At 46.4% G+C, this 27,601-nt stretch overlaps 1 protein-coding gene across 1 annotated transcript in view; it reads left to right on the plus strand.

The window, feature by feature from the left end:
* The window catches only part of Mindy4 (MINDY lysine 48 deubiquitinase 4), a 111,092-nt gene that overhangs the window by 31,479 nt on the left and 52,012 nt on the right, over window positions 1–27,601 (plus strand). The window contains exon 6 of the mRNA XM_076863769.2: window positions 23,136–23,194. Within this exon, the coding sequence (XP_076719884.2) occupies window positions 23,136–23,194 (59 nt within the window). The remainder of the gene's footprint in view (window positions 1–23,135; window positions 23,195–27,601) is intronic.

The raw sequence follows: 27,601 nt of genomic DNA on the forward strand, positions 1-27,601 counted from the left end.
AGTATGAGCCAGCTCCCTGCCTCCAGAATCCCATTGTGAAGCTCTATGGGATTGAGTGGTAAATTGCAGCTATTCTGGTTTGGATATGAGGTGCCCCCCACCCCCCCGCCCTGAGATCTTGTGAATGCAGGATTTCTAAGAGGTAAAATTATCAGACTATGAGAGTTGTGACCTAACCAGTCCATCCTAGTTTCTATGGACTGTGTGGTTACTGTAGGCAGGTGGGGTGTGACTGGGAACGTTCCCTGTGGCCCTTTCTCCCTCCTCTCTCTTCCTTCTTCTCGGCCACCCTGAGCTGAGCAGTTGTCCTCTACTGGGTCCTTCTACCATGATGTTCTGCCTCATCTGAGGCCCAGAGCAATGGAGCTGGCCGACCATGGGCTGAACCTCTGAAACTGTGAGCCAAAATAAACCTATCCTCCTCTAAGTTGTTCTTGTCAGGTATTTTGGTCAGAACAATGAAGAGCTGACTAACACAGTGGAAGACCAGGGAGCAGTTAGGGGGTGTTGTTGAGGGGGCAGGAGAACCTGGGCTTGGGCAGTTAGTGTTAGATGCAAAGCAGTTCCTTGTGAACTGGTAACATCGAGTGATAAATTGCTGTATGTTTAGGTCACAGACCCAGGAGTAGGTTGACTTACTGATTCTGCTTGGGGGCGTCTCTGCAACCTTGAAACAGCCCTGGCCCCAAAGCTTCAGTACCTCTGCCTTTGTCCAACCAACAGTCAATTCCAGGAATTTAAGTCCCTCTGACATTGAGACACCTGGCAGATTTTTTTTTTTTTTTTTTTTTTAAATTTTTGCAGGAGACTGGACAGTAGGTGGCAGCAGATCCTCATCCATCCTCAGGATTCTAGAGACAGTCTGGCTGCCCTTGCGTAATCTCATTCAGCAGCACTCGGGAGGCCTGGTTTCATAAGCACAGGGTGGGTGGAGGATGAATGAATCCCAGACCCGCCTGGGGCCTCCAGTCCCTCCCAGGAGCCCCCAGATCAGGAGCAGAGGCCACAGACGCACGCCTGCCACCATCCTGAGGAGGAATGAATACCACCAGCTGGGGAGGCTTAGTGGAGGATGTGGCATTGTGGTTTATCGATTGCTCCTTTTACTGAGCATCTTGAGTCTGACAACATCTGTACCACATGGGAGAAGTAATGGGTAGAACTTCCATTTTAATTTGTCTCTATACATTATCTGGACTTTATGTCAGACTATGGAGGTTCCAAGTCGGCTGGCTGCCTTTTGAGATACGCAGAATACTTGTTGCTGTCCCACCTTCCCGCCATCCCATGGGAACACATGGCCTGCCTGGGCACAGCCTCAACTTCAAAACTTGTTCTGGGGACCTCTCTTCTGTGGCAGGTACAGCTTCCCTGCACCACACATGTTTTGTGCTTGGCCCATTCATCTCCCCACTTCTCAGCCTAAGGCCACATTTTACCCTACATGTGTGTCCCAATCCATAGTACAGCGCCATTCCTCTCTGAGAGATGAGTGGGGACAGCGGGAATGGTATTATGCAGATTCTTTTTTCTGGGTGCCTTTTTTCTCACTTTAAGATGCCTGTCTGCTGTTCTACCAGATAAGCTTCCCATGGGCCCTGGCTATTGGAGGTCCCCAACAGAGACCCAGATAGAGGACAATAGGTGAAAGATGAGGGTGAGTAGGTGAGGCATCTAGCATGCAAATTTAAGGAGACTGTCACCCCCAAGGTTCTTGGCTGCAATGGGGAGGGAGCACCCAAGAAGGAGGGTCCCTTGAAATTCTGCACCCCGGGGTCCTTGCTTGTCTTATCTTCATCCAGGCTTAACGCTTCTTCCATATTGTTCCATCAGTATCATAAACAATGCTCAAGGTAGAGTACCGACTTAATAACTCACCTTTGCTTCTATGAATTTGCTGAGGTCTGGAATGGGGCCTTATTACATTGTCTTTCCCCAGCAATAGCCCTGAGCTTGGCAGTAACAAGTACTGAACAAATGCGAGAATGCACCTCAGGAAGGAGAGTGGAAGGGGAAACTTTGCTGATCTGTCTGGGACAGTATCATAAAACCTAAACTGGCACTCTCTTTAATAGAATTGGAGCAGTTAGAACTTTATCCTTGGTCTGCTTGTTGGAATTTCTTAATTTATTCATTAATTTTCTTTTTCATGCATTCATTTAGTCAACTAATCCAATTAACCAAACTGCCATCTCTCCATTCAACCAACGAACCAGCCAACCAACCAACCAACCCACCCCCCCACCCACCCACACATCAAACTGTGATGTCCCACATTTAAGTCATCTGGAATGTTCCCTTCTTCAGGAAGCCTTTCCTGATCACTTCCCTGTTTCTATGCTTGGATTCTCGACACACGCCCTACTGGAGAGTTGACAGGCTGCTTTGTTTCTCCTGCTGGACTGTCAACGTCTGAATGCGGGGATGAGTGGTCACTGACCCTACCTCCTTTAATGTGGCTCAGAATTGTTCCAGTAGATAATGGTGGGGGTGCATTACTGACCTCGCTGGGAATTGGGTTGGGGAGTGAAGTATGAGGTCTTTTCCTCACTCAAGAAGCTTACAGAAGAGCAGGATCTGTGACTTAGCAAATAGGAAGGGTCATCTAAAGATGGCGGCAGTATCTGTCCCGGATAGATAATGCTACTTGAGGTGCTATAGGATCTTAGAGGAGATGGTTTCCTGGATGAGGCAGGGCTGAGCTGAGCCTCAAAGGCCGAGTGGCATTGAAGGTGCCAACAGGAGGCCAGGGACAAGTCTTTTGCTGGGCCTGGAACATACTCATGGCTCTTCTCCACTTCCTCCTAGCCTAAGATTTGGGGAGAGAAAATTGGGCCTGTATCACTGGGGTCTCATCTCTGAAGACTGAGGCAGCTTTCTTTTTCTCTCTCAGCCCCCTTCTTGAGGGCCTGCCTTGGATTCTGCGACCTTTGCGGGCATTTTTGGATGATGTATAGTTATGGTGGGCCATGGAGAAAGTGGCTAAACTCAGAACTCCCCACAAGGATCGGAGAAGGGCATTGGGATTAAAAAAAAAAAAAAAAAGATAGGCATTTTTGTTCCTATCCTGAGCCTAAGAGATGGACTGGATACCCTGGGCTCTGGGGTGAAAGGAGTTGAACTCTTTCCCCTGGAAAGTCCTATCCCATCTTGCCGGAGCTGACACCTTCTCTCATGATTTCTAGCTGGTTTTCCCCAATGGTCTTCCTGGGATGGAGTTCTGCTGTGACTCACTCTCAAGGCCCCACACTGGAAAGACGGCCTTTGAAGCTCACTTCTGTCAGGGGCGTCTGGGGCAAAGTTCTTCAAATCACAAAGATGGCCTGCCAGGGCAACTTCCTGTAGAGCTAGCTTCTGCATGTGTGCCTCATTCCAGAAAATTCTGCTTTGTTTTCTCTGCTCATTCCACGAGAAGTTACTAAAGCCATGGGATTTCTTTCATTTCCTGTTGAGGCCAGTTTTGTGGCCATGGGGCTCTCAGAAGTGGGGCTTTTTCCTGACAGAGTAAATAGTTTTTGATCTCAGTCTAATACACGCTATTTAATTTTGTTCAACTCAACAAAGCATTTATAGAGTGCCTCTTGCTTGTTCAAATGGTGATGGGGAGCCCCTAGGAGGCTGAGACAACTATAGATATGCATGCCACAGGATTGGGGGACTGGGGGAGAGGCAAGTGACGGGAGCACATAGCAGAGCACCATGCAGGGAGTCTGGATTGCTTCAGGGGTAGTAAAGCTCTTGGTTCTACCTAACAGGCCCTGTTAAAAGAGCTTTAGATGTATTATCTTATTTAATCCTGTCACCAACTCCAGGTGGGGTATTGGATCTACTGGACAGGTGAGGAAACTGAGGCACAGAATGTCCAACAAGTGTGCATTTATGCAGGCTGTCTGGCTCGAGAAGATTTCTGAGTCCACCATTATCTTCAGGCCCTGCCTGGAGACGGAAGTCCTCTTGGGGAGCTGAGCAAGGACCTGGAGAGAGAGAGATAGAGATAGAGAGAGATAGAGAGAGATAGAGAGAGATAGAGAGAGAGAGAGAGAGAGAGAGAGAGAGAGAGAGTGTGTGTGTGTGTGTAAGGACCTGGAGGAGAAGGGTCTGGCAGCCTGGACAGGTGTCTTAGGAGCCAAGTTTTCTACTGTAAGTAACAGACATAGAAAGGTCTTCTGCATTTTGGGTTGTGCTGTGGTTGTTCTCTTGCCTGAGGGAGCCATGCTTCAGGAATAGTAATTTCAGGGCTGATGGCTGGCAGTGGAGCCCCAGCCTAGAAGGCAGGCAGGCTCTGACCTTACTGCCGGAGGACTGAGGAGGCAGGGATCTCAGAAGAGGCCACAGGATGTGTATGGGGTACAAGGAAGGTTGTGGGCCTGGAGGAGAGGGGCTGGGCACACAGCAGGATGGGGGACTGGAAAGGGGAGACACTGGTTGGATCAGGAAGAGAAAAGGAGCTTGTTTATGGACACTTTCAGAGAAGGTTTTTTTCTATAGGTCCCAGGGAACAACAGCTGAGATGCTGGGAGAGGAGGGCCTTTGGGAGGGGCTGGCTTGTGCTAATCGATGAAATACGTGGGTGGGCGACACCGCCACAAGTGATGGATAAAGGTGCCATGACTGGAATCCTGCAGTGGGGGACCCATGGGCTTGGTGTGGGACAAGGAACAGTAGTGGTCAGAGTAGGAAGAGGACTGGGGCGTCCTGAGTCCAGCTCAGTAGAGGGGAGGGGAGAGACGGTCTCCAGGAAGCAGGAATTTGGCAGCTTTGGATACTTAGGGGAGGTTAGGAAGGTCACTGGGTTGGTGACAGGGGTGGGTTGGGGGATCCTCGTTGGCTTTGGAGAGAATGCTTTGAATAGAGTCCTGGGAACAGAAGGTTGACAGTCACGTGTTGAGGGAGCAGGAGGGACGAGGACACACAGAATGGGAGCCCTTCTGAAGAGCTTGAAGGAGAAGGGGAGCCCAGGGACCAGGTGGCAGCTCAAGGTGGTAGAATGTTAAGGGACAGGGCCCTTTGCTTGGGTGAAATGTTTGGCAGCCAACGTCTGGGCGCTAGCAGCAGAGCACAGAAATCGGCCATCCACAGACCCTCTGGGGAGGCTGGGTGTGTGCTTGTGCAGGGTCCGCGAGGGAGCAGCACCAAAAATACTGGATCCATTATCTGCCGCCCAACTGTAACGATGGGCCTGGGGCATGAGGAGTTCCCAGAGTGCCTTTCAAATTTCCAGTGAAAGAGTCAATTCTGCTTTGAGTCAACTTGAACTTCAGTTCAATTAGGCAAAGCTTTGTTAAGTCCTTGAGAACTGCTATTTGGGAAACATTGCATCTTATTGTATTGCTGGACTTTGAAACTCAGCTCACCATCTTTAAGATGTTAAGTAATTCTTGGCACGGTGAGATTGAAAGGGCCTCGGATTTAGAATGGAACAGATTGGGGTTCAAATCCCAGTTCTGCCCATATGAACAGGGTCACCTTGGGCAACTCGTTTTTTAACCTCTTTGTAGCTTCGTTTCTTCATCTAAAGGGTGGGATGGTAGCTGGGTATGTAGCGTGCTGAGCATGCTCAAGGCTCTGGGTTCCATCCCAGAACTGGGTGGGAAGTAGGGCGGCGGGTGGAGGGGGATCTAATATAATATATATAAAGTGTTTGGCCCACCGTAGTTACTTGAATAAATATTAGCCACCTCCCTTGCTCCTCTGTTAATCAAAACACCCATTATAAAAGGAGAGGAATGGATTCCTGAACAGATGGGAATTCGAGAGGGAAGGAGCAGGTTGGCAGGTCATGGAAGACTGGGTCAGTTAAAGAGGAATAAATGCTCAGATTCACTGTGAAGCTGTGGGCGAGGGAAGTGTCAGCCTGAGTTCCTCGCCCCTGGCCCCTGTGACTCTGGGCAAGTCTCTCCCAAGGCGCCAGGCACACAGTAGGTCCACCAGGAACATTAGTGGATCAAATAGATTGGCCTTCCTTGGGGCGTTTCCTCTTCTTTCAGTGAAGGTCAAGGGGAAGCAGAGTCTACTTGAAAGCTCTGGCCACTGGCACTGATGTGCCCCCTCACCCCTTCTCTTCCTGAAGGCCTGCCCCTGCCTCGGACACTAAGGCGTGGACCTCTGTCTGGCCTTACTGCTTCTGCCTCGGGTCCAGGGCTTTGTTGGCTTCTGTGAAGGGGCAGGCCAAATGGGGAGTCTTTGAGAGGAGGCTGGTGTTCCTATAAAGTGGCAATTTGGCTCCCTGTGGCCTCTGAGTCACTGGGTCGAGCCTCTCCTCCTTTGAGTACAAGTTCTTTTGAATGGGAAGAAAAGACAATGGAGGCCCCGAAAGTGTCAGGGTTGTAAAGTGGACTCTGTGCTCGCCCTGTCGGAGGCTGTGTTCCAAGTCTCAGAGTCACTTCATCTTTTCAGGTCCATCTCCTCACAGAGCAGCGACACTGTGTTCACATTCCACAGGCTGCTGTTAGGAGGGAAAATGAATTTACAAGGGCATTTTGAAAGGTGCCTAGGAGCCAGTCCTGGAGCTGCCAAGAAGATCCATCCACTCCACAGACTTCTACAACCCAGAGTCTCCCCAACTCCCCCACCCAGCTCCCCAGTAAATCTCAAGTTGCTTTCTAGCCTGGAGGTGGATGATCAGAGATTCTTAAAAGTCAGTGCTCCCCAGGAGTATATTAAATGAAGAAAAGAGAAGTCAAAAGTATCCGCCGTAGATATAAAACAAAAGCAGATCTGGTCAATTTAATATTTAATAAAGACATTACCACTGATTTATTATTCTTCTTTTTGAAGAAAATAACTCCAAAGGGGCTCATACCCCAGTTGCAGGGACATGGGAGAGCTTAGACAAGGCTCCTAGTTTTGGAAAAGTGTTGTCATACAAATGAAGTCCACCTAGATTATCCTCGTTCTTTGGGGTTCAGGGGTGGAGTGTCATGATGTTGCAATTTGCTTTCAAATGGTTCAGTAGAACAAAACCCCAACCCCCAACAACCATTTTTTTTTTTTTTTTTTTTTTTTTTGTGTGTGTGTGTGTGTGTGTGTTGAAAAAAAATGAGGCAGATATCAACTGTCACTGTAACTGGTATGCATTGTATTGTTGCTTGAATTTCCTTATTTTTTCAGTTTTCAAAATAAAGTAAAAGAAAACACACAGAATAGATAGAGAAAATGAATAGTTCATGGAATCTCTCTCTTGTCTCTCTCTGGTAAGGATCATAAAGAGATGTAACAAGGTCAGAGTGTGTGTCATGAAGTGCTGGAATCTGAGTGGGTTGATGGAGTACAACACGGGCTGGCTTCAGAAACTCTCAGGAACCCCCGGATGCAGCCCAAGAGTACAATTATGGTAACTCCTTCCTTGGTTACATAGGAGCATCCGTAAGTCCTGTGACTTCCAAGGAGTCAGTGGCTGTCAGAGAATCGACAGCGCTCACATATTTTCCAGAGGCACAGAAAGCAGCTCTCTCTTTCTGTGTTGTCTGGTGCTGATTCCCAACCTCCCTCCCCAGATCCAGCACACCCCATCCACCCTGCTAGTATTGGAATCCTTTCCTGACCCTCTGGATGTTTTCTCCAAACCCCTGATCCTTTGATTACACCCACATCATGAGGTTCAGTGTGACATTTCCAACAGGAGACTGCCCGACGTGGTTCTAGCTGCCTCAGATGGTTTTATATTTGTTCTGGAAAGAGTTCCAGATACCTTTGGTCAAAGCTCTTCCTGTTGGCTGTTTCACTGGGGCTGCTTCTCGCCCACATGATCCAGAAGGAGCTGCAGTCTGTAGGTCCCTGCACATGGCCCCATGGGAAGGGGGACCCTGGCGGGAGGGTGCAGCTTGGAGAAGCAAGGACTCCCAGGGAGTTTGCAGGTTGCTTCCGGCCTCAGCCCCTGTCACTTAGATCCCTGTCACTTGGGAATCAGGGACAGCAGAACCTTGCTATAGGGTTTTATTCTGCTTTTTTTGGAAAGGAAAAAAGGGGTTGTGTTGCTTAGGTTTGTTTTCCCCACTCTGAGGAAATCAGAGTGCTGGGGATCTGGGAGGGAAACCTGCCCTTGTGCTAAAATGTGGAATACCTCTGTCCTGACACCTTCATGAAGTCAGTCTCGTGTTCCCCTGCTTTAGGGCTCATGGAGTTTCAGCATTATTTCCCCCTCGAATGGCTGGATTCCCACCTGTGATCCTGGTGATCCTCCCACCTGCTGGGCCTCCACTCATGAGCTGTCTGTGCCGAGCACCTGGAAACCCCCTAAAGGGCAAGAGGCTGGTAACCTCAGGCGAAAAGGAAGGGAAAGGACTCCCAGTCTGGGATGCAAGGACTCTTGTATCCCATTTCAAGTGAAAATGGCTGCCAGGAGAGGCACAGGAGGCAGCCTCGCTGGCTCTGGGACACATCCAATTTTAGTCCAGGGTGTGCTCCTCTCAAGCTGGCCCCCGGCTTACTCATGGAAATTCCACGGCTCTTGGGTTTAATGTGTGAGTGGTGTAATGCTCAAAGTTTGCAAAGCAACGCATTTCTCTCTCTTCTAAGAAATGCTCAGAAAACAGTCAGTCTTCTGTGTTTTGAGAGTAGGTCAAAATTTCCTGGAGATTCCTTTTCCTTGATGGGCAGCGTGGGGTGGAAGGAAGAGTAGCCATAGGAGCCAGCCTTGGTGTGGCTTTTCTTTGTCCAAACTAGGGCAAGACAAGAGAATCCCAGAGTCTCCATGTCTGAAAAGACCTTGGGTCATCCACTTGGTGAAATGGGTCATGGACTCTGGGGATTCATGGGTCAGTAGGATAAATTAATTTAAAAAATGCCAGAGGACTGAGGTCAGGTTCAGAAACAGATTCAGACACCCATGAAACTTATGCAATAGGGGTGGCCTCTTTAAGGGAAAGAATAAAGAAGTATCTCATTTTTGCAAATTTTCCAAAAATGCAAGACCATGTGAATACATTTCCAGATTGTCTTGGAAGGGAAGGTCCCTGAAGTGTAAGCCCCTTTACCTTCATAGTACAGCAGAGATTATTCAGGTTATTATCTGCTGGCAAAGAAAGGACATTAAAAGTTTCAGAAAACTTTTAAAAGTTGAAGTAGGAATAATCTTGAAATAAAGGGCCAACTTTTAAAAAAGTGAACCAATTAAGCTTTTTGAACCGTTTCGCTGTTTTGCTTTTTATTTTCATTACGCAGTTGTGACCAGTGTGTTGTGGACTGGTTTGTGGACCACCGTCCACTGGTGGGCAGTAGACACTCTTCCCAGCCTCAGTGTCGTCCTCCGTAAGGACAGGACTAGCCCATCCCTGTGCTGCTCTCCTCACACGACGTTTGTGAGAATTAAATTTAGAAATGTGCTCTGCAAGCACTTGGGAAAGGAGAAGGTGTTTTCCAGATAAACAATTAACTATTGTAAGGGAAAAACTATAGTATATATTTAGAACCCCAGAATGTCACAAAAAGGGAAGTTGAAGCCCAGAGAAGGTACACAGTTCCCAAGGCCACTTGGAGAAAGTCATGAGCTTCCAAAAAATAAGTGTGTTAAGTACGTGCCTCTTGACCTTTCTCAGAGCAAAGGGACCGATGCTCCCCTCTTTCTGGATGGCTATGGGGCCAGCGCCGGACCCTGAGAGTGCTGCTTCAAACAGGCCGAACACAGCTCTTTAGTGAGTGCTGGGTTAGAGGAATGTTTTGTGAGTTGGAAATGAAAAGACTTTATCCTTGAAGTTGTTCTATGTTCCCCTTTGGCCTGTTTAACCAAATAGAACCTAGATGGGTTGGATGTTGGGTGGGACTGGGAGAAAGCCAGCCTCTGTCTTGGTGTGGATGTCTTCCATGGATATCTTGGTTGGCCTTTATCAAGACAGCAAAGGGCAAGTGCCCCAATGTGGTTTCTTTTGGTGGCTAAGCAAACATGTCCATGTAGCTTTCCTGTCCATGTGGCCACTGGTGGCCACTCTTACCTACCTTTTGGGCAGCCTGTCAGAATCTTCCCTTTCAAAACTCCAAGGATGACTTTAGACTCCTTGGGACAAGGCCAAATTCCTCGAGGCAATCCTTTCCATCTCAGGGAGGAGGGGCTGGGAACCTTTGTCCCTGGTACAGACATCCCCACTCCTTACTCCCTCGAGGCGGGAGGTCAAGCTTTCCAGGAGTCCCATCAGAAGCAGCCACAATGATCCTGCTGGCTGGGTGTGCGGTTTGGGTTCTGCTTGCACCTGGGACCTGCGTGGTATGGGTCACATCTCCAGCAGTGGCCATGGTCTTTAGGCTCATGCAGCATTTCATAGTGGGTGGACGTGGCTGACCCTGGTAGCCCATGCTAGCGGGCAGAGGGGTGGTGAGACAAAGATGGAGGGAATTGATGGGCTTGCACCACTGTGCTTGGTAGGCTGCCTGACTGAGGTGGAAGAATGCTTACTCCATGAACTTGGCACTGTCTTAGGGATGTGCTCTGTAGATGACCACTTTTTCCTCAAGAAGATATTTTTCCTTGGGTGTGACATCACCTCTCCAAACATGCTCACTGTTGAGCAACTCCTGCCTCTGGCACTGGTCACCTTGTGGAGCTGAGCTCAGCCACACCCAGGAAACTTCAGAGACATGGGCTGGGAGGACCACAAAGTCCTGCTGGATTGCATCTGCCTCAGGGAAGAGCAAGGGACCTGTCCTAATGCATTTTGGATCTTAAAGAAAATGCAAACAGTGTCTCTAATATCTAACCTAGGATGCATGGAAATGAACTCAGCTGAGGGTCTGCAGCCTGAAACCGTGTGTCTGGCTTTGCCTCCTGCCCAGAGGGCCTTGGGAAAGCTCATCCCCCTGTCCCATCCCCACCAGGTCCAGGGCTGCTGGGTTAGACTCAGTGATCTGGATTGGCTTTCCAACCTTCCAGCTGGATGTGCTACATCTCAGATGAGCTCTGAGTACTCCTTGGTTTCCAGAGGGAGCACTCACTCAATACCAGTTGTATGCTGAGGCCTTGAGCCAAATTGGAAGAATGGGAGATTGATATGAGGGAAGGTCATACCTAGTACAGTCTTGTTTTGCAAACTGTGTGCCCTCGAAGGAACCCTCTGAATTGAAGCCTAGGGTAAATTTCTTCGGTGTTCCTGGAATGTTCCAGAAGCCTGCCTTGACTCACGGAATGGATACACAGGAAGGAGAAGTGTTGGACATGGTTTCAGACCTTGCTCTGGCTCTGCATACTTCTTGTCCAGGGAGTGTGCCAAGGCCTGTCAGGAGGGACACATACGGAAAGAGAGTTATGCTGAGAAATCATCACCCCTGAAGAACAATGCTGCAGGAGGCTGAGTACAGCGTGTGTTCTCTCCAGCTCGATGGCCCCAGGCCGATGGCTTTTCCAGGAGAATGCAGGGAGAATGCAGGGCCATCAGTGGTCCCTGCCCCCCAATCTGTCCTCACCCGGCGATCTCTATCTTTGTCAACCTTCGTCATCGCGGACCCGGATAAGAGACTTGGGTATGCAGCGTAATTCCCAATTAGGGATTTTCAGTAGTTTCAGGAAGATAATTTATTTAGGTTGAATTGTTAAGGCAGATTGTTTTTACAGTATTCCAAGCAGTGAGCTTTCTCACAGGAAATATCAGACCAGGCAATTATAGTCAGGTTTTCCACATCCTTAAAAAGCAAAGGAAAGAGAGAGAATTAAAAAAAAAAAAAAAAAAAAAGAGATTCCTTTTATTTTATGAAGGTCAGCAGTCAACAGTTGGAGAACTGGCAATGCAGGGTGTCAAACTGAGCTCTGTTAATGTCCCTAGGCATCATGACAGTGAGTGTCCACAGTGACAGCTCCGTGGCCTAACCCCTAATGAGATCTCATGGTCTTCATGACTGGATTTTAAAAATGCCAGCAGATTAAGGCTGAGGGAGGTGGAAGAAGCCCCTCCAGAAGCCTGGACACCTTCCATCCGCCAGGCTGACCGCCCAGAGGTGAAGACACTGGGGGACTTCCTTCCTCTCCCCAGAACTTGGTATCCTTGTCGCTAACACCAAAGGTCCTGCTAAGTGACTTCCCAGCGCCCCAAGTCTAACCACACCCCTGTCCCTTGTCTTACCAATAAGGGGCTTGGCTGGGGCTCCATAGGAAGCCAAAGAGAAATGGGAACAGGAAAGTGAAAAGAAAAAAAAAATATTATTCCTTCTGTGGAGAACTTAGATGTTTTTAAAAAGCCGCTTTCCATCAGCAAAGCCTTCAGGGATGCTACTCAGAAAGGCTTACTGCTTCTCCAGCGTTCCTGAGGGCTGTTGAAATGCAGGGGGCTGTGCATAGTTCCTGCTGGGAACACAGGGAAAAGAACACCGTAAGCTGACCTGAGGCACCTCTGCAGTGCTCAGGAGGGGTGGGTCTGTAGGGTCCAGGATCACTAGATATTACGGTCCTTACAGCCTCTCAAAGATGGCCCACTTAAGGCAAGGGGAGACTCAATTAGTCAATGGCCTGTTGATATCAATCTTCTCTGGCAGTCATTGGTCCCTTGCTGGTTTGATCCTCTGTTGGGAAAGCTGGATTCTGGCCTGGGGGCTCTCAGGTTTGCTTGTCTTTTTTGCAGTGCCTTAAGGGTATCTCCTGTATAACATTGAGCTCTGTGGGTACTGGGCATGCTTATCTTCTTACCACCTCTAGTGGGGGTCCATATTTATATATGCACATATATCTTTCAAGTAAGAAAGAGCCTTCCCCTACCTTGGGCTCGCTAACTTATTATTTTTCATATACAGGTACTTATTTTCTGCATCTTTGGAGATTATTTTGTACTTTAAAATTTCCAAACTGTTGATGTCAATAATATTATCAGATTTTCTACTGCCCTTTTATTTTTGTTGTTCATTTATTTATTTATTTTACGGTGCTGGTGATCCAACTCAGGGCCTCACTTGTGCCAGGTAAGACAAGAGATCCCACTATTGTACGGCCCCCCTCCGCCCTTTTCTCAAACATTCTTACTCTACTCTTCGGTCTCGATTTTCTCCAAACTCATGGTTGGTGCAGTTGTCTGTGGTTTTATTTCATATTTCGTAAGTAGGTGTACAAACATTAGGTTTTTGGAATTGAGGTCATACTAGAATTTTCTCAGCAGACAGGTAGCAATTTCAGGGAGTTGAGTACTAGTCTCAGCGTGTACTTGATATATTAACGCATTTGCTTCTCACAACCATCAGAAAACTAATGTGCAAAGGAGCCTGACCTTAACCTTCCCTGTGGCTGGTACTGCAGGCTCCAGTGTCCAAGGGCACTACATTCAGAATGCAAATTGGGGAGAGTTTCCTCTCTTTGGTGAAACATATCAGTAAAACTATTTGTGTGTATGTTGCATATTTTGGGGTGGGAAATGGGAGTGGATTTTAAATTATTTTTTTTAGACAAGTATAGATATTTTGTTTTGTTTTGTCTTTTTTGAGACAAGGTCTTACTAGGTTGCCCAAGCTGGTCTCAAAGTCATGGGCTCAAGTGACCCCCGCCCCCTTGCAGTCTCCTCCTGGGTAGCTGGGACCACAGGTATGTGCCACCACACCTGGCAGTGATTTTTAAAAATGAATACAGATGGTTTCAGATTTTCTGTTTGTTCTTGAATCAACTTTGTGATCCTTCTAGAAAACGGTCCAGCCGGTCAATTTTCAAATGCATCGTTTGACCTTATTCATATTCTTTCTTCTTACTGAAAACATTCTATTTTTAATGTTTGGTTTTATTCTTCCCTTGCACTCTTAAGATCAGTAATCATACCCTCCTTTTCTCATAATCAATTTCATCAAAATTTTGTTCTTTATTAGTCTCTTCAAACAACAAGTTCTGAGGATTGCTGAATCTATTTATTATTAGAATTTTTTCCTCTTGTGTTTATTTTTCCTTCCTTTCTGTTCTCTTGGTTTGCCCTGTTGTCCTTGGGAGTTGGAAGCCTGGCTCCTCACTTATTTTATTTTTTTGGTACCAGGGATTGAACTCAGGGGCAATTAACCACTGAGCCACATCCCCAGCCCTATTGTGTATTTTATTTAGAGACAGGGTTTCACTGAGTTGCTTAGTGCCTCACCATTGCTAAGGCTGGCTTTGAACTTGAGATCCTCCTGCCTCAGCCTCCTAAGCTCCTGGGATTATAGATGGGTGCCACCACACTGCCTGGCTCCTCACTTTTGACTCTCCGTAATTACAGGCACCTCTGTGCTGTGTGTTCCCTTCTATTTACCACCTCAACTGCTTTCCACAAGATTTAATAAGTTATGTTTTTAATGCTGACTGCATTGAAATGTTTTCCAGTTTCTACTATTGCCTCTTTAAAATTTACTGATACTTAGCTTCTTTCGGGGACAGTGTAGAGGAGCTCTGTCTTTATTGCCACATCTTTTTAAATGTCTTTACAATAAAAAAATGCAGTTTGAAATTTTTTGAGATGTGATTTGTTGCCTGCTGTATTACCAACTTTTCTAGGTATGGTGTGTGTACTTATCAAGAATATGTCTTATTTAACAATTGGGTTTATTGGATCAAGCTTATTATTTTCATGTTCAAATATTCTTTAATTCTTATTCATGTTTTTTTCCTACTTAATCTATTATTTGATGAGAGAGACATGCTAAAATTTCCATCATGCTCATAGATTGGATGGGTTCATTCTGCTTACTTTTTGGTTCTATGTTTTAAGATTCTGCTGTTAGGAGCATGGAGGTTCATGGTGGCTAAATTTTCCTATTGAAAATTTCATTTTGTTTTTTCTGTAATTACTAGAGGTTTTACTAATGTTTTAATTCCAAAAGTATTTTAATCTGAATATTTAAATTAAATAATTTAATACTTAGCTATATGGGCTTCTAAGTGGCTGATGAAAATGTGGCATATTTCTTTCCCAGGCTTTACAATGACACTTTTGTGTCATGTGTCTCTTGAAATAGCACATAACTAATTAGAAGCAAAAATCTCATCTGAGCATCTCCATCTTTTAACTGCAAAATTAATTGATGTTTATAGCAACACAATTCAGAGGGGCCAAGCTATGGAGCCAACCTAGGTGCCCTTTGACAGAGGAATGGATAAAGCAAATGTGGTGTATATATACAATGCAGTATTACTCAGCCATAAAGAAGAATGAATGGCATTGCTGGCAAATGGATGGAACTGGAGATTTCATGCTAGGTGAAATAAGCCAGCTTCTGAAAAAGCAAAAGTCGAATGTTCTCTCTGATGTGCAGAAGCTAGTACAAAATAAGAAAAAAGAAAAGAAAAGTAAAGTGTGTGTGTGGGGGGGGCAATTCCACCAAAATAGAAGAAAGATAAATGGGGTAGTGGAGGGGATTGAAAGGAAGGGAGGAGGGGGAGGGATAGGGCTGAACAGTGCAATGACTCTGACCTCACTTCTCTGTGTGCCTACATGAACACACCACAGTGAGTCTCACCATCTTGCACATCCAGAAGACACAGTGGGAAAAAACAAAAACAAAACAGTAAGTAAAAAGCAGAAAGATCCGTAGAGTAGTGGGAAAGGAACTGGGGAGGGACGAGGGGAGACGGGGGGAAAGTACTGGGGACTGAATAAGAGCAAATTTCATTCCATGCTTTTACAATTATGCCAGAGTGAATATTAAAGTCACGTAAAACTAAAAACACCCAATAAAATATTTGTCTTATCATTACTCATATACTTGAATTCATTTGTCCTGTTACATTTTATACTTTCATTCTGCCACTCTTTTTCTTTATTTCTTTTGTCCTCCGTTCCTTTTCTTTTGAATTGGTCACTTAAAAAAGGAACAGGTGAGTGGCATTTAGTGCATTCTTCCTGTTGTGCAACAGCTCCATCTGTCTAGTTCTGGGACATTTTCCTCTCCTCTATTGGGCATTGTCAACCCGTCCCTCCTCCCGTCCTCAACTCCTGGCAGTCTGTGATGCTCCACAGAAAAGGAACCATCTCAGATAATATGTGACCTTTTGTGTCTGGATTCTTTCCCTTAGACAAGTATGTTTGAAGTTCATTCACATTGTAGCAAATATCGATTATTTCATTCCCTTTTGTGGCAGGGTAATATTCCCTTGTATGGATAGATGACATTTTGTTTATCCACTCATGGATCAATGGACTTTTGGGTTGTTCCACCTTTTGCCTATCACAAATCATGCTGTGAACATCCATGTGCATGTATTTATATGAGGCCTGATTTTCATTCCTCTGGGACTAGATACCTAGTAGTGCAACCACAGAGTCAGATGGTAATGGTTTTTTATGAAGTTTTATTATTATTATTATTATTATTATTATCAGAGCATTATAGCTATGAATGACAGTTGGGTTCATTTTGACAAAATCATACATGCATGGGTGCTCCCATTTAACTTCTGTCCTTCCCCACCCTCTTCTCCTTCTTTTACTCTGTTGATCTTCCTTTCACTCATTTATTTATTTATTTTCCATCAGTGCTTTGTGCATGTACATAAGGGTGGAATTCACTGTGGTATATTTACACATGCACATAGAGTGATTTTGTTAAATTCCTTCTGCATTTCCTTCCCTTTCCAGCTCCTCCTCTCTTCCTCCTGATCTCCTTCCTCTACTCCACAGATCTTTCCTGTATCCTTATGATATTCAATCTTCTCCTTTCCCTGTTTTTTCCTTGATTTTGCTCTAGCTTCCACATGAGAGAAAACATTCAACCCTTGATTTTCTGAATCTTAGCATGATGTTCTCCAGTGCCATCCATTTACTGCCACATGCCATTATTTCATCCTTCTCTGTGACTGAGTAAAACTCCATTGTGTATAGTGACCACATTTTCTTAATCCATTCATCTGTTGATGGGCAATTGGGTTGATTCCGTAATTTGGCTACCGTGATTTGTGCTATCATAAATACTGAAGTGGCTGTATCACGACTCTGCAGATTTATTTCTTTTGGATGTATACTGAGAAGTGATATAGCTGGGTCATATGAAGGTTTCATTCCCAGTTTTTTGAGGAATCTCCATACTGCTTCCCAGAGTGGTTATGTAAGTCATTGTTGTGTATAGGTAATTGAACTGATTTGCAGTTCTCCCAACAATGTGAGTGTACCTTTCCCCGTACGTCATCGACAACATTTATTGTTGTTTGTATTCTTGATGATTGCCATTCTGACTGGAGTAAGATGAAATCTTCCTGTAGTTTTGATATGCTGATTGCTAGAGATGTCAAACATTTTTTTTTTCATATTTGTTGGCAATTTTTGTTTCTTTAGAGAAGTGTCTCTTTAGTTCCTTCTCCTGGTAATGGTATACTGTTTGAAGGAATGCCAAACTGTTTTCTAGCAGCACTTTCTTGTGATTAACTGGTCTGTATTTTTTCTTTTCTTTTCTAATTTGGAAAATGTACATTATGTTTTTAGGGTCTTAGCAGTTATTTTTAAGATTTTGATTAGGATCAGTTGCTGTTGTAATTATTCCTGTTGTTTTTATTGTATCTCATTATCATTCAGGTTTATTTAAGTGTCTAGAGTTTCTTTTCTCACCATTACTCCTATTGTAGGCTTTCTTTCTAAGTTCAATTTCCTTCTTCCTGAAATAATTAAGCCCTGTAGCAGTTCACTTGGTAAAGGTCTGTGAAAGTAAACTTTTGTCTTTGACCCCACATGTCTCCCCTCTGTCCTTATTTTTAAGGATATGTTGGCTGGGAATTTCGAAGTTGCCTGTTAAGCTTTCTCAGTTCTCTGAAGATGTTATTTCATTGGTTTACAGCCTTTTTTGTTGCTACTGAGGTCTGTTATATAAGTCATTGTTGTTTATGGGTAATTGACCTTTTTGCTAAGATTTTTCTCATTCTCTTTGATATTCTGGTAGTTTCGATATGACTTGTGTAGATGTGTGTTTATTTTTACATGTCTCATTGAGGTTCCATTCGTTTCTGTGAGGATTCCTGTCTGGAAAACTCTTAGCAATTGTGTTTTCAACCTTTTCTTTTCCAAAATCCTCTTTATCTGTCCTTCTGTAACTCCTTGTAAATGTACATTGGGCTTCAGTATTTATGTATTTACATATACACACATTTTTGATGATCATTTGAAAGTGAAATTCGGGTATCATAGCATTTCACCTGCAAATATTTCAGCATGTGTTTTTCGTGGACGAGAATATTCTCTTACACAATCGCAGTATAATTGTCGCACCCAAAAAACTTCATGTTGGTTCAGTAGCATCATCTAACACATAGTCCATAACAAAATTCCTTCCAAACATCCCCTAAGTGTTCTCGGACTTTTTTTTTTTTCAATCTAGGATCCATTCAGGGTTCACCCATTGTTTTAGTTGACTTGCATCTCAGATCTATTTTAATCTCATATAGTTTCAGTTTTTTACCAAGAGCATTAACTTATTGTCTGAAGGATGCTTATATTCTAGATTTGCAGGTCTGTCTCCTTCCTAGGTTTACCTTAAGCACTTTCTGGGCAGAGACAATGTGTATGTGCTGCTGTGTCCTTCCCATCATGTCACACCAGGAGCTCCTAATGTCACTTTGTTTTATTCTTGGTAATACTAAGTAGGACCACTCATACGGTGGTCTAGGTCAATCTCTTCATTGTCATAAGATAATTTCCCCTTTGCACTTAGTAAGTAATTCGTAACTTTCAAAATACCTTGTTCCTCAAACACCTTTCATCTAGTGGTATATATTGATGATCTTGTTCCATAAAGGATTAGATTGGTATAAAATGGTGACTTTTCCCATTTTATCTTTTCTTGTACATTTGGTGGTTGGCAGTATTCTATAGAGAAGGACTTTTCTGTTCTCTGTCTCTCGCACTCTCCCTCCATATTCCCTTCCCTCCTCTCTTCCTCCTCCTTCAAACTCATGGATTTTTTTCAGTATTCTTCATGTCATCCATTGCCATCACTATACGCCCATAAATCAATTATGGCAGGACTGCATAAGCTGCTTGTTCTTTTTTCATAGTGTCTCCTTTTCTTATAATTTCCATTCCCTCTTAAAATATTTTCTCCCATCTCTCTAATGGACAGTGTCTCTTAGATTGTTGTTCCATCGTCCTGATTTCCCGAGAGCCCTGTGTGCCGTCTGCTGGTGTTCACTCATGGTGTATCATTCTCTTGTGTGTTTAAGGGTTTTTTAATTTAAGCACATTTTCAGTGGACATTTTTTTTTTAATTTTACATTGCTTTGGTTAGGTGTGCTGGGGGTGTCACTGAATTGGTAAAAATTTATGTTGATTTCCTATATTCTAGATTTTGGGTCACACGGGTGGAGATCCATTTGAACTCCATTGACACTGGGTTCTGATACTGAATCGAGTTTGATAGTAAGTGATCGATATCTTAATTCTAAAGAGTCAGCTTTCTTTTGTAACACATAACTAATTCAGTCATGTGCCGAGTGCCAAATGTCTGTGTCATGTTAAGAGCTGGTGGGTTCCTGCTGAACCTTCAGGAGGCAAAGGCTTGAACGACCTTCCACAAGACCGTGACCAGGGCACGCCAGTCCTTCAGAGTCCCTGTGTTCCATGGTGAGTAGAGACCTCAGGCTTTGCCCATGGAACAGTCCAAGAACCTGAAACCCACAGAGGGTAAGTGACTTGCTCAAGGCCATGTAGAGTAGGGGAGAGCAGGGACAAGAACCCACGTCTCCTAGTGGCACTTTTTATTCAGCCAAGAACTCAGTCACTCAGGAATTGAGTCCTGATCCTGTGTAGGCCTGAACACGCTACCCTGGCCCCGGCTTCTCTCTGTGGGGCGGAGACCTCAGACAGAGCAGGGTGTCTGCTGCCTGGGCCCCGGGGACTTTCTAGACACACACTTTGACACACATCTCTGGGCCGTCTGCACAATTACACTTTGAAAGTGCATTTGAGCCCCTTGATTCTTTTTGTCATTGTTGTTCATAATAGTGTTCACTCAAAGGCAAGAACATGCTTTTAAACTGACCTTCTAAACTCAAAGCTTACACCACAAAGGGACACATGAAAAGAACAGTAAGCACAGTCTCCATGGGTAAATGTCACTTGAAGGCTCCTCCGGCGAGCTCTATGGGAAACAGGCACAAAGCCTCTAAGCTGCCCTCACAGCTGATGGATGGCCCTCTGGGTGGAAGTCTTGTGACCAGGGAGAGGCCCCGCTGTTCCCTCTGCGCTGGGAACATCATCCCCACCCTCTCCATCATGGCTCAGGGCCACCTGCCTGCCTTCAGGAGCCCAGGGAACAGTAGGGATGGTTGCATTTTATCGCATGGAAGCTTCTGGGCAGGAGAAAGACATGCAAATAGGAGGAGAGAGGAAAGTGGGATATTTGAAGCCAGCGGCCTGACTCAGGGTCCTGGCTCTGTCACTTCTGAGTCGTGAGAACTTGTGTAAGTTGCTTCTCTGAGAGTCACTCGGGCATTCAACACGCATTCATGGAACACTGGCCACAAGCTGGACCCCCAGGACCTGGGAGACCAAGAGAGTTCTTTCTTCCTCCTTGGTGACAATTCTTACCAGGGGTTTTACTGGCTCCTCGATGCTGTAGCAGATTACCAGTGGCTTTACACTAGAATTTATTATCTCACATTTCCAGAGGCTGATGTCTGAGATGGGTTCCACGGGACGAAAGTCAAGGAGCTGGCAGGCTGGCTGCGCTGGAGCCTTCTCACTCCTGGCACCTGCCTGTCCTCTTCTGCCTGTGGCCAGTTCCTCTGCCTGCAAAGCACAACACTCTTGTCTCTGCTATTATCACTACATCTCCTCCTCTTCTGGGTCACATCTTCTGCCTTTTTCTTATATGGGCCTTCGTGACTCCATAGGTCCCTCCTGGAGAATCCAGGATGACCTTCCTCTCCATCACAAGATCCTCCACAATCCCATTTGCAAAATGGCTTTTGCCATGTGACATTTGCAGGCTATGGGGATTAGGATGTGTGTATCCTTGGGGGCCAGCCCACCACACCACGTCCTGTGCAGCTTATGTCTGTTCATCGTACACCTCTGGGTCTCCCCTGGGTGGGGAGATAAGCCTGCCTGATAACCCCACACAGACACTGGGAGGGTGAGTGAAGAAATGAGTCTCGACATGCTTTGGAGTTGAGAAGGAAGGAGGGAACATTCCAGGTAGGCTTTAGGGGATTAGTATGATGAGCTTGTCAAGGACATTCTACATGGAATGAGCAGCTTATGGAAAGGTATAGGGGCCTGGGCTCAGATATTCAGCATAGAAGAAAAGCAGGTAGAGTAGAGTGGCCCAGGGGGCCATGAGGCTGGGCAGTAGGTGCCAGGTCATGGAGAGCCTTGGAGGATACCCTCATGGACAGGGTTTTATTTTACAAGGAAGCTGTGTGTGTGGTAGTTATTGCCATTATCTTAGGAGTCATTGTTTGAGTTTACACCTGTGCTGCCATTAATTTGCTATGTAATCCTGGAAAAATCACTAAACCTCTGTGAGACGCTGAAATATCTGCTTCGTCAAGCTGTTCTGAGAAGGAGATGAATTCTGAGGTTTGCAAAGCACTTAGCAGAGTGCCTGGAATGGTGAAGGGAGCCAGAAGGGATTTGTTGTTGTTCTTATTTTCTTAATAAATATAATCATCATTGTTAACGGCAATGGGGGCGATGATGGGGAACCCTTGGAGCATTGCAGCTAGGCTGCAGTGTCGTGGTCAGACGTGCTTTGTAGAAAGATGACCTGTGGAGCCCTGGGGGGCTGAGGGGTGAGCCACGCTCATGATCAGAAGAGCAGCAAGGTGAAGATAATCCGGGTGAGAGATGGAGAGGCTGAGAACATCAGTGGGTTTGAGGGAGACGCTGGTGGACGTGGGGTGTACGTGAGCAGGCTTTGCCCCTGTTGTCCCCTGCCTGTATTGGAGGCCATCTAGTGCTGTTGCCTCTGTGCTCACTTTTCTGACAGGGACACTGAGGCACAGCAAGGGGATGGTGCCTTGCCTTAGTCTCCAGATGAGACCGTTCTGAAGGGACAGGTCAGGGGGCTCAGGTACCCAGCCAAGTGTGGTGCAGAGGCTTCTGGTCACGTGCAGCTCATTCTTCCCCGTGGCCATGGGCTCCCTCCCCCACGCCCCCACTCCTCCATGCCTCAACCCCTCTTTCCAGCTCATCCTCCTCCCACACCCCATCAAGAGCACCTGTAGACTCCTGGAGGTGTTGGACTAAGGGGATTTGGGGTTTGAAGGGAGGAAAATGGCAGGGCCAAGTGCCGAGGTCTAGTGGAGGGTGGGGCTGCCAGGGAGGGAGGTGGCCCGGGTTAAAACCAGCCCAAGAAAGCAGGAGTCCAAAGCAGCACGTGCTCATGGGTTGAGGACTGGACGTCCTCTGTGGTCTTCCATTCACACCCTCCATACATCTTCAGGAGGAAACTGGTTCAATAGAGTGTACTGTGGCAAGACTCCGATTGTTACTTCAATCATCTCTTACCCGGCACGGATGTTGGAGGAAGAGATATTTCAAAGCCAGGTTCAAAAGAGCTGTCATTTTGAAACATAGTGAATGGCTTTCAGAGAGTGATGTAATGATGTAATGTTGTTATTTTTAATGGAGTCTTTAAAAAAATTATTTTCCTTTAGTGTAGATGGATACATGCTCCAGAACAAAAATAATCTAAGGGAGCGACCATACAGGTGGACCATGTTAAGGAAGCAACAGGTATAGACTCAAATTTACAAATCAGAATCACAGGTCAAATTTTTAGATAACAGAGGGATAGATACAGGGCAGGTTCCTTTAAACGTGTTGGTACATCTCAGAGGTCTCGTACATGGCATCTGATGACTTTACAAGGACACTCGGGGAGAGAAAACAAACAAAAAGCTCATAGAGATTAGATGAAAAAAGTCTGTGCAATGATTACAAGAACTTGATCTCTTTGTGTGTCTCCCTGCAGTATCATAGTGACATCAGTGAAATGTGTTGGCATTCAGGGCTTGGCAGGTGTCAAACGATGGAGCTGACTGTCCTATGTTGACTGGTGTGGGTACCTCTTTGTGAGAACACAGCATTGACAGGCACCCTGGAGGCCATTTGGTGGTGTCATGCACGTGGAGCCTGTCCCGAGAGAGGGGAAGCCACGCTCTGGGTGACTGGGCCAGTACTGGAAAGAACCCCCCCCGACTGGACTCCCACCAGCATTCCTTCCAGTCTCCTCTACTGTTTGCATTTCTCTGTCATTCCCCAGCACATTGACCTTTTCTTTTTTTCCAGGAAAAATCAACCACTGGCGTCTGACAAGGTGGATGATGACCTGGGTGCCCTGCAGCTTGGTAGGTGTGGCCAGTGCCTCTCTGCTGTGCCCATCAGAGTCCTCTCTGATTGCTCTGCCTGGGGTGGTGGGTGACAGGTGCTCTCTCCTGGCTGGGGCAGGGGCCCCTGTCATGTCACCTGGCCTCAGGAAGCAGGGGCAGGCTTCTCTCCTCTCTGTTGATGTCTTCTTTGGCTACTGACTTTCTCTCCTGGAGAAATCCTTTTGGGAAAGCTGGTCACTTCTGGTGCAGGCTGGGGTTGGGGGATCAGGGGATCCCCTTCTGCATTTGCAGTTTCTTTTAAGACCACTCAGAACCTACTGAGGTTTTCAGAAGTCAGTTCATGGTTAAAATATGAGTATTGCTCTGCCTGGAGAGGTTCATCCTTTTTAAAAATTTATAAACAAGGGGGAGGGAGACGGAGAGGGAAAGGGGAAGAACGAGGGAATGAAATGGACCAAATTATCCTAGGCGCATGCACGAAGATACCTCAATGCATCCCAATTTTATATGTAACCAGAAGGCACCAATTTCAATAGAAGTGCCTGGTGTGGTGGCGCACACCTGTAATCTCAGTGGCATGGGAGGCTAAGGTAGGAGAATCATGAGTTCAAAGCCAGCCTTAGCAACTTTGTGAGGCCCAAAGCAGCTTGGCAAGACCTTGTCTCGAAATAAAAAATAAAAAAGCTGGGGATGTGGCTCAGGGGTAAAGCACCCCTGGGTTCCATCCCTAGTACCAAAAATAAATAAATAAATAGGAGGAAGACTGTAGAGGAGAGGAAGGGAACAGGGGGAGGGAGGAGAGAGGAAAAGAGGTAGTCCTGGGGATCGAAATGGAAAAAGCTGTGTTATATGCATTTGTGACCATGTCAAAATAAACCCCACTCTTGTGTATACCTATAATGCACTAAAAAGTTTATAGATGTACTATCGAGGTGTGGAATACAAATACCCAAGTGTATAAGGTGCACACACCCCCAGCGTTCAGCCCTGGGCATTTCTCGTGTGGATACATCTGCGCAACTGTCCTCTGAGATCAAGATAGGGAACGTTTTTTTCCACTCTAGTTTTGAAGCAATTTTTTTTTCTCTCTCTGCAATTCTGTACCCTCCAAGACTGAGGGCTTGGCAAAAGCCACTGAAGAACCAAGGACAACGGGCCAAGGACTGGACGGGAAGGGATGGACTCCCGTGCTGTCGCCGCTTGCTCCCCTCCCGGAAGCCAGCCGGTTACCTACTGGGCCACTCTGGCTGACGAAAGCTGTTCTCACATGCTTTTCTTCTCCATTTTTTAAGCATTCCCTTTTAAGCTGCAGGAAGAGAGCAATGCCCCCGTCAGAAGTTCCTCGTGTGAGACGTGCGCCCGACAGTCTGCTTTGATCAAGTTGAAAGCCAGGGGCAGGCCTCTGAACTGTGCAGGCAGGGCTTTGTTTATTCTGCTTAACTCCCTTCAGAGGTAACGGAGCCTCTGAGTTTTAATCACCAGAAATGGCTGGTGGGGATCACTGGGGCCTACCCAGGAAGGGCACGTTTCTGAACCTGGCTGTGCAGAGTGAAGGATGGAGACAGGAAGCCCTGGCATTCAAAGCCTTCTGGGAGGTGCTGTACTTGAAGATATTCCGGTGAAAGCCACTCGTGTTTGGACACAAAGCAAAGCAGCTTCTGGCCTTCAGAACCCAGAGAGCATCTATTGGAAGGAAGGCCTTTAGCATTCTTAGAAGCCAGGTGTTTGAAGTGTGAGTGTGTGTGTGCACGTGTTTCCTGAGACAGGCAGACACTCTCTGCTACTGACTCAGCTAGAGGTATAGGAAAGGAAAAGGGAAAGAGACCAGTGGACCCCATCACTAAGAGAGTTGGTGGATTTTTTTTTTTTTTTTTGAACCCAGGGATATTAACCACTGAGCCACATCTCCAGCTTTTTTTATTTTTTATTTTGAGACAGGGTCTTGCTAAGTTGCTGAGGCTGGTTTTGAACTTGTGATCCTCCTGCCTCAGCCTCCTGAGCCGCTGGGATACCGGTGTGTGCCACTGCACGGGGTCCCACTAAGAGAGTTTATGGGAGTCAGAAGAGTAGAGTTGGCTTGGGGGAAGGGGTTGCCACAGTAGTGTAGAAAAAAAGTGTTAAATTTGGTTACCAGCATGGCCTCCCCTTCCCCACCCTGGTGCATTTTTCTGTGGTTCAATTCAGTAAACTTTTGTTAGCAACTCCTGCCTGCCAGGGTGTGGGCGAGGCTCCACTGAGGGCAGACCCAGCTGAGCGAAGGACACCATGCCTTCTTGGAAGACAGAGTTGTGTGGGACCAAGGAGGAGAGGTGTCTTCTCAGTGTGGACAGTGTGCTCAGCTACCCCAGTGGACATGGAAGCCAAGTCCTGTGGTGGGTTCTGGAAGTTTCCATAGAGAGGTAGCATTTAGATTGAACTTAGAAGGACGGGCAAGGTCTTGCCATATAGGCATGGGGCAGGAACCACATGGGCAATAGCTTTTAGGAGAGAGAGAGAGAGAGAGAGAGAGAGAGAGAGAGAGAGAGAGAAAGAGAGACAATGAATGAATGGCTGGAGGAGAGTGACCTGGAGGGAAGTGGGTGGTTGGTGGGGACGAGGCTGGAGAAGACTGGGGAAGCAGAGAGGACTGTTTCTGTGCTAAAGGGGCGCACGGGAATTTGCTGGGCAGAAAGGAGCCCTTGAACATCTGTGCTGTGCTTTTAGGGCTCTATCTAATTTAGATATAGGATGGATTTTAGGGTAAGAAACTGCACACTGGAGACTGGAGAGGGGCTCTTGGGATAGTCCAGAGATGTGATGAGGCCCCTATTCTTTCTGGGAAGACCTCTGGGTATTTCAGGGGTCTGTTCAAATACCATCTCTATGGGGCTCTTTGACCCTTTATGGCAGAATTCATTGTCTCGCCCCTAAAACCTTGCACTCGTTCCTATTTCTGCACTTAACCATGTCATGTTGCAATTTGGCACTGTCTCCCTCCGGGCAGGGGTGGTACTTCTTCATCTCTGTACCTCCTCTGTCCCTCACAGAGTCATCCGAGAAGCACCCGAGACACTGATTCCCGTAGCATTGGAGGAAGGAAGGTGGAGGGCACACACAAGACATTCCGGAGGCAGAAAAATCCAGAGGCAGGAGCAACGCTGGGTGGGAGAGAGTTGCAGTTGCAGTTTCAGCCTGGGGCACTGGTGGAGGGCGATGGGGTCCTTTATCAAAACCAGAGCCTGGCAGATGGCTGAGTTTCTGATGTTGGATGCTTCTAGAACATATCTTGACCCACTAATATAGATGTCACATTCAAATTGCTCATACAGGAAAAGAGCTACGTAGCCCATTCTCTCTGTAGAATCCAAAGGATGAGCATCTTTCTCCTTGGTATCTTTGACTCCTACTTGAAATACCATATATATGTGTGTGTATATACATATCATATATATACACGTATCTGTGTATACACATACACACAAAAAAGTTTTATTTCATTTTTATTCCTCTGCCGGGTAGATAAAACGTTGATATGGGAAAACAAAAACCCTTACTTCTTTCCTTTTCCACCAGACATTTATATGAGAACCTTAAAATAGCATTCGCAAACCACTGGCATTTGCAGCTGGTTCAGTCGGCTTGGCCAACGTGTCATTCCAGAGTGCTTTGTTTTTCCCTTGCACAGCGGTCTCGCCACATCTGGGCCTGAGGCCTTCTATGTGGTCCTGAACCCGCTCCCTGCACTGGGCCAGTTCCTCCCTGTAGAAGCCAACGGAGGCTACCTGCCCCCTCCTGCCTGTGCTTCATGGAGTCAGCTTCCCTGGGCTCCCAGCCTCCACCCCGGACCACTCTTGGCCTAGGGAGAGCGTGTTTCAGACTGGGCCTCCTCCCTGACAACCCCAGACTAAACAGAGGCCTCCAAATAGGCTTACATACCACCGCTTCTGCCGCTTCTGGCCATCAGGAAGTAGCCTGGCCCGGTCACCACCAGGAGACCTTCTGGGCCTGGCCGTCACTAAGGTTACTCTGCCCCTTGTCTGGGGCCCTAGGTTCCCAGGGTGGAATTAATTACAGATCTCTGTTCTTCCAGCCAATGGTCTCCATGTCAACCTCTGCAAAATTCTGCCCATCAGCCTCCCTTCTCCCTCTTCCTTTCTTCCTGCTGATTTCTCTTTATCTTCACCAACCACTGTCTCTGGAACTTCTTCCTCCAGGAGCGACCATTGCTCAGGCTTTGCCTGTGTCTTTTTCACTTGTGTGTGTGTGTTCTCACACGTGTGTGGCACTATAGCTACATGGTATTGTGTGCCTTGCTGGGTCTCTGGCTTTCTCCACTGGGCACCATGTTGTTAAGAGCCATTTCTGTTGCTGGGTAAAATGAAGACATCTGTTCTTTATGATTTCAAGTTCCTTTTATAAAGCTATGGTCACACAGGGGTTGGGGTT

The sequence above is a fragment of the Callospermophilus lateralis genome, chromosome 1 (assembly GCF_048772815.1).
Source record: "Callospermophilus lateralis isolate mCalLat2 chromosome 1, mCalLat2.hap1, whole genome shotgun sequence".
Lineage (NCBI taxonomy): Eukaryota > Metazoa > Chordata > Mammalia > Rodentia > Sciuridae > Callospermophilus > Callospermophilus lateralis.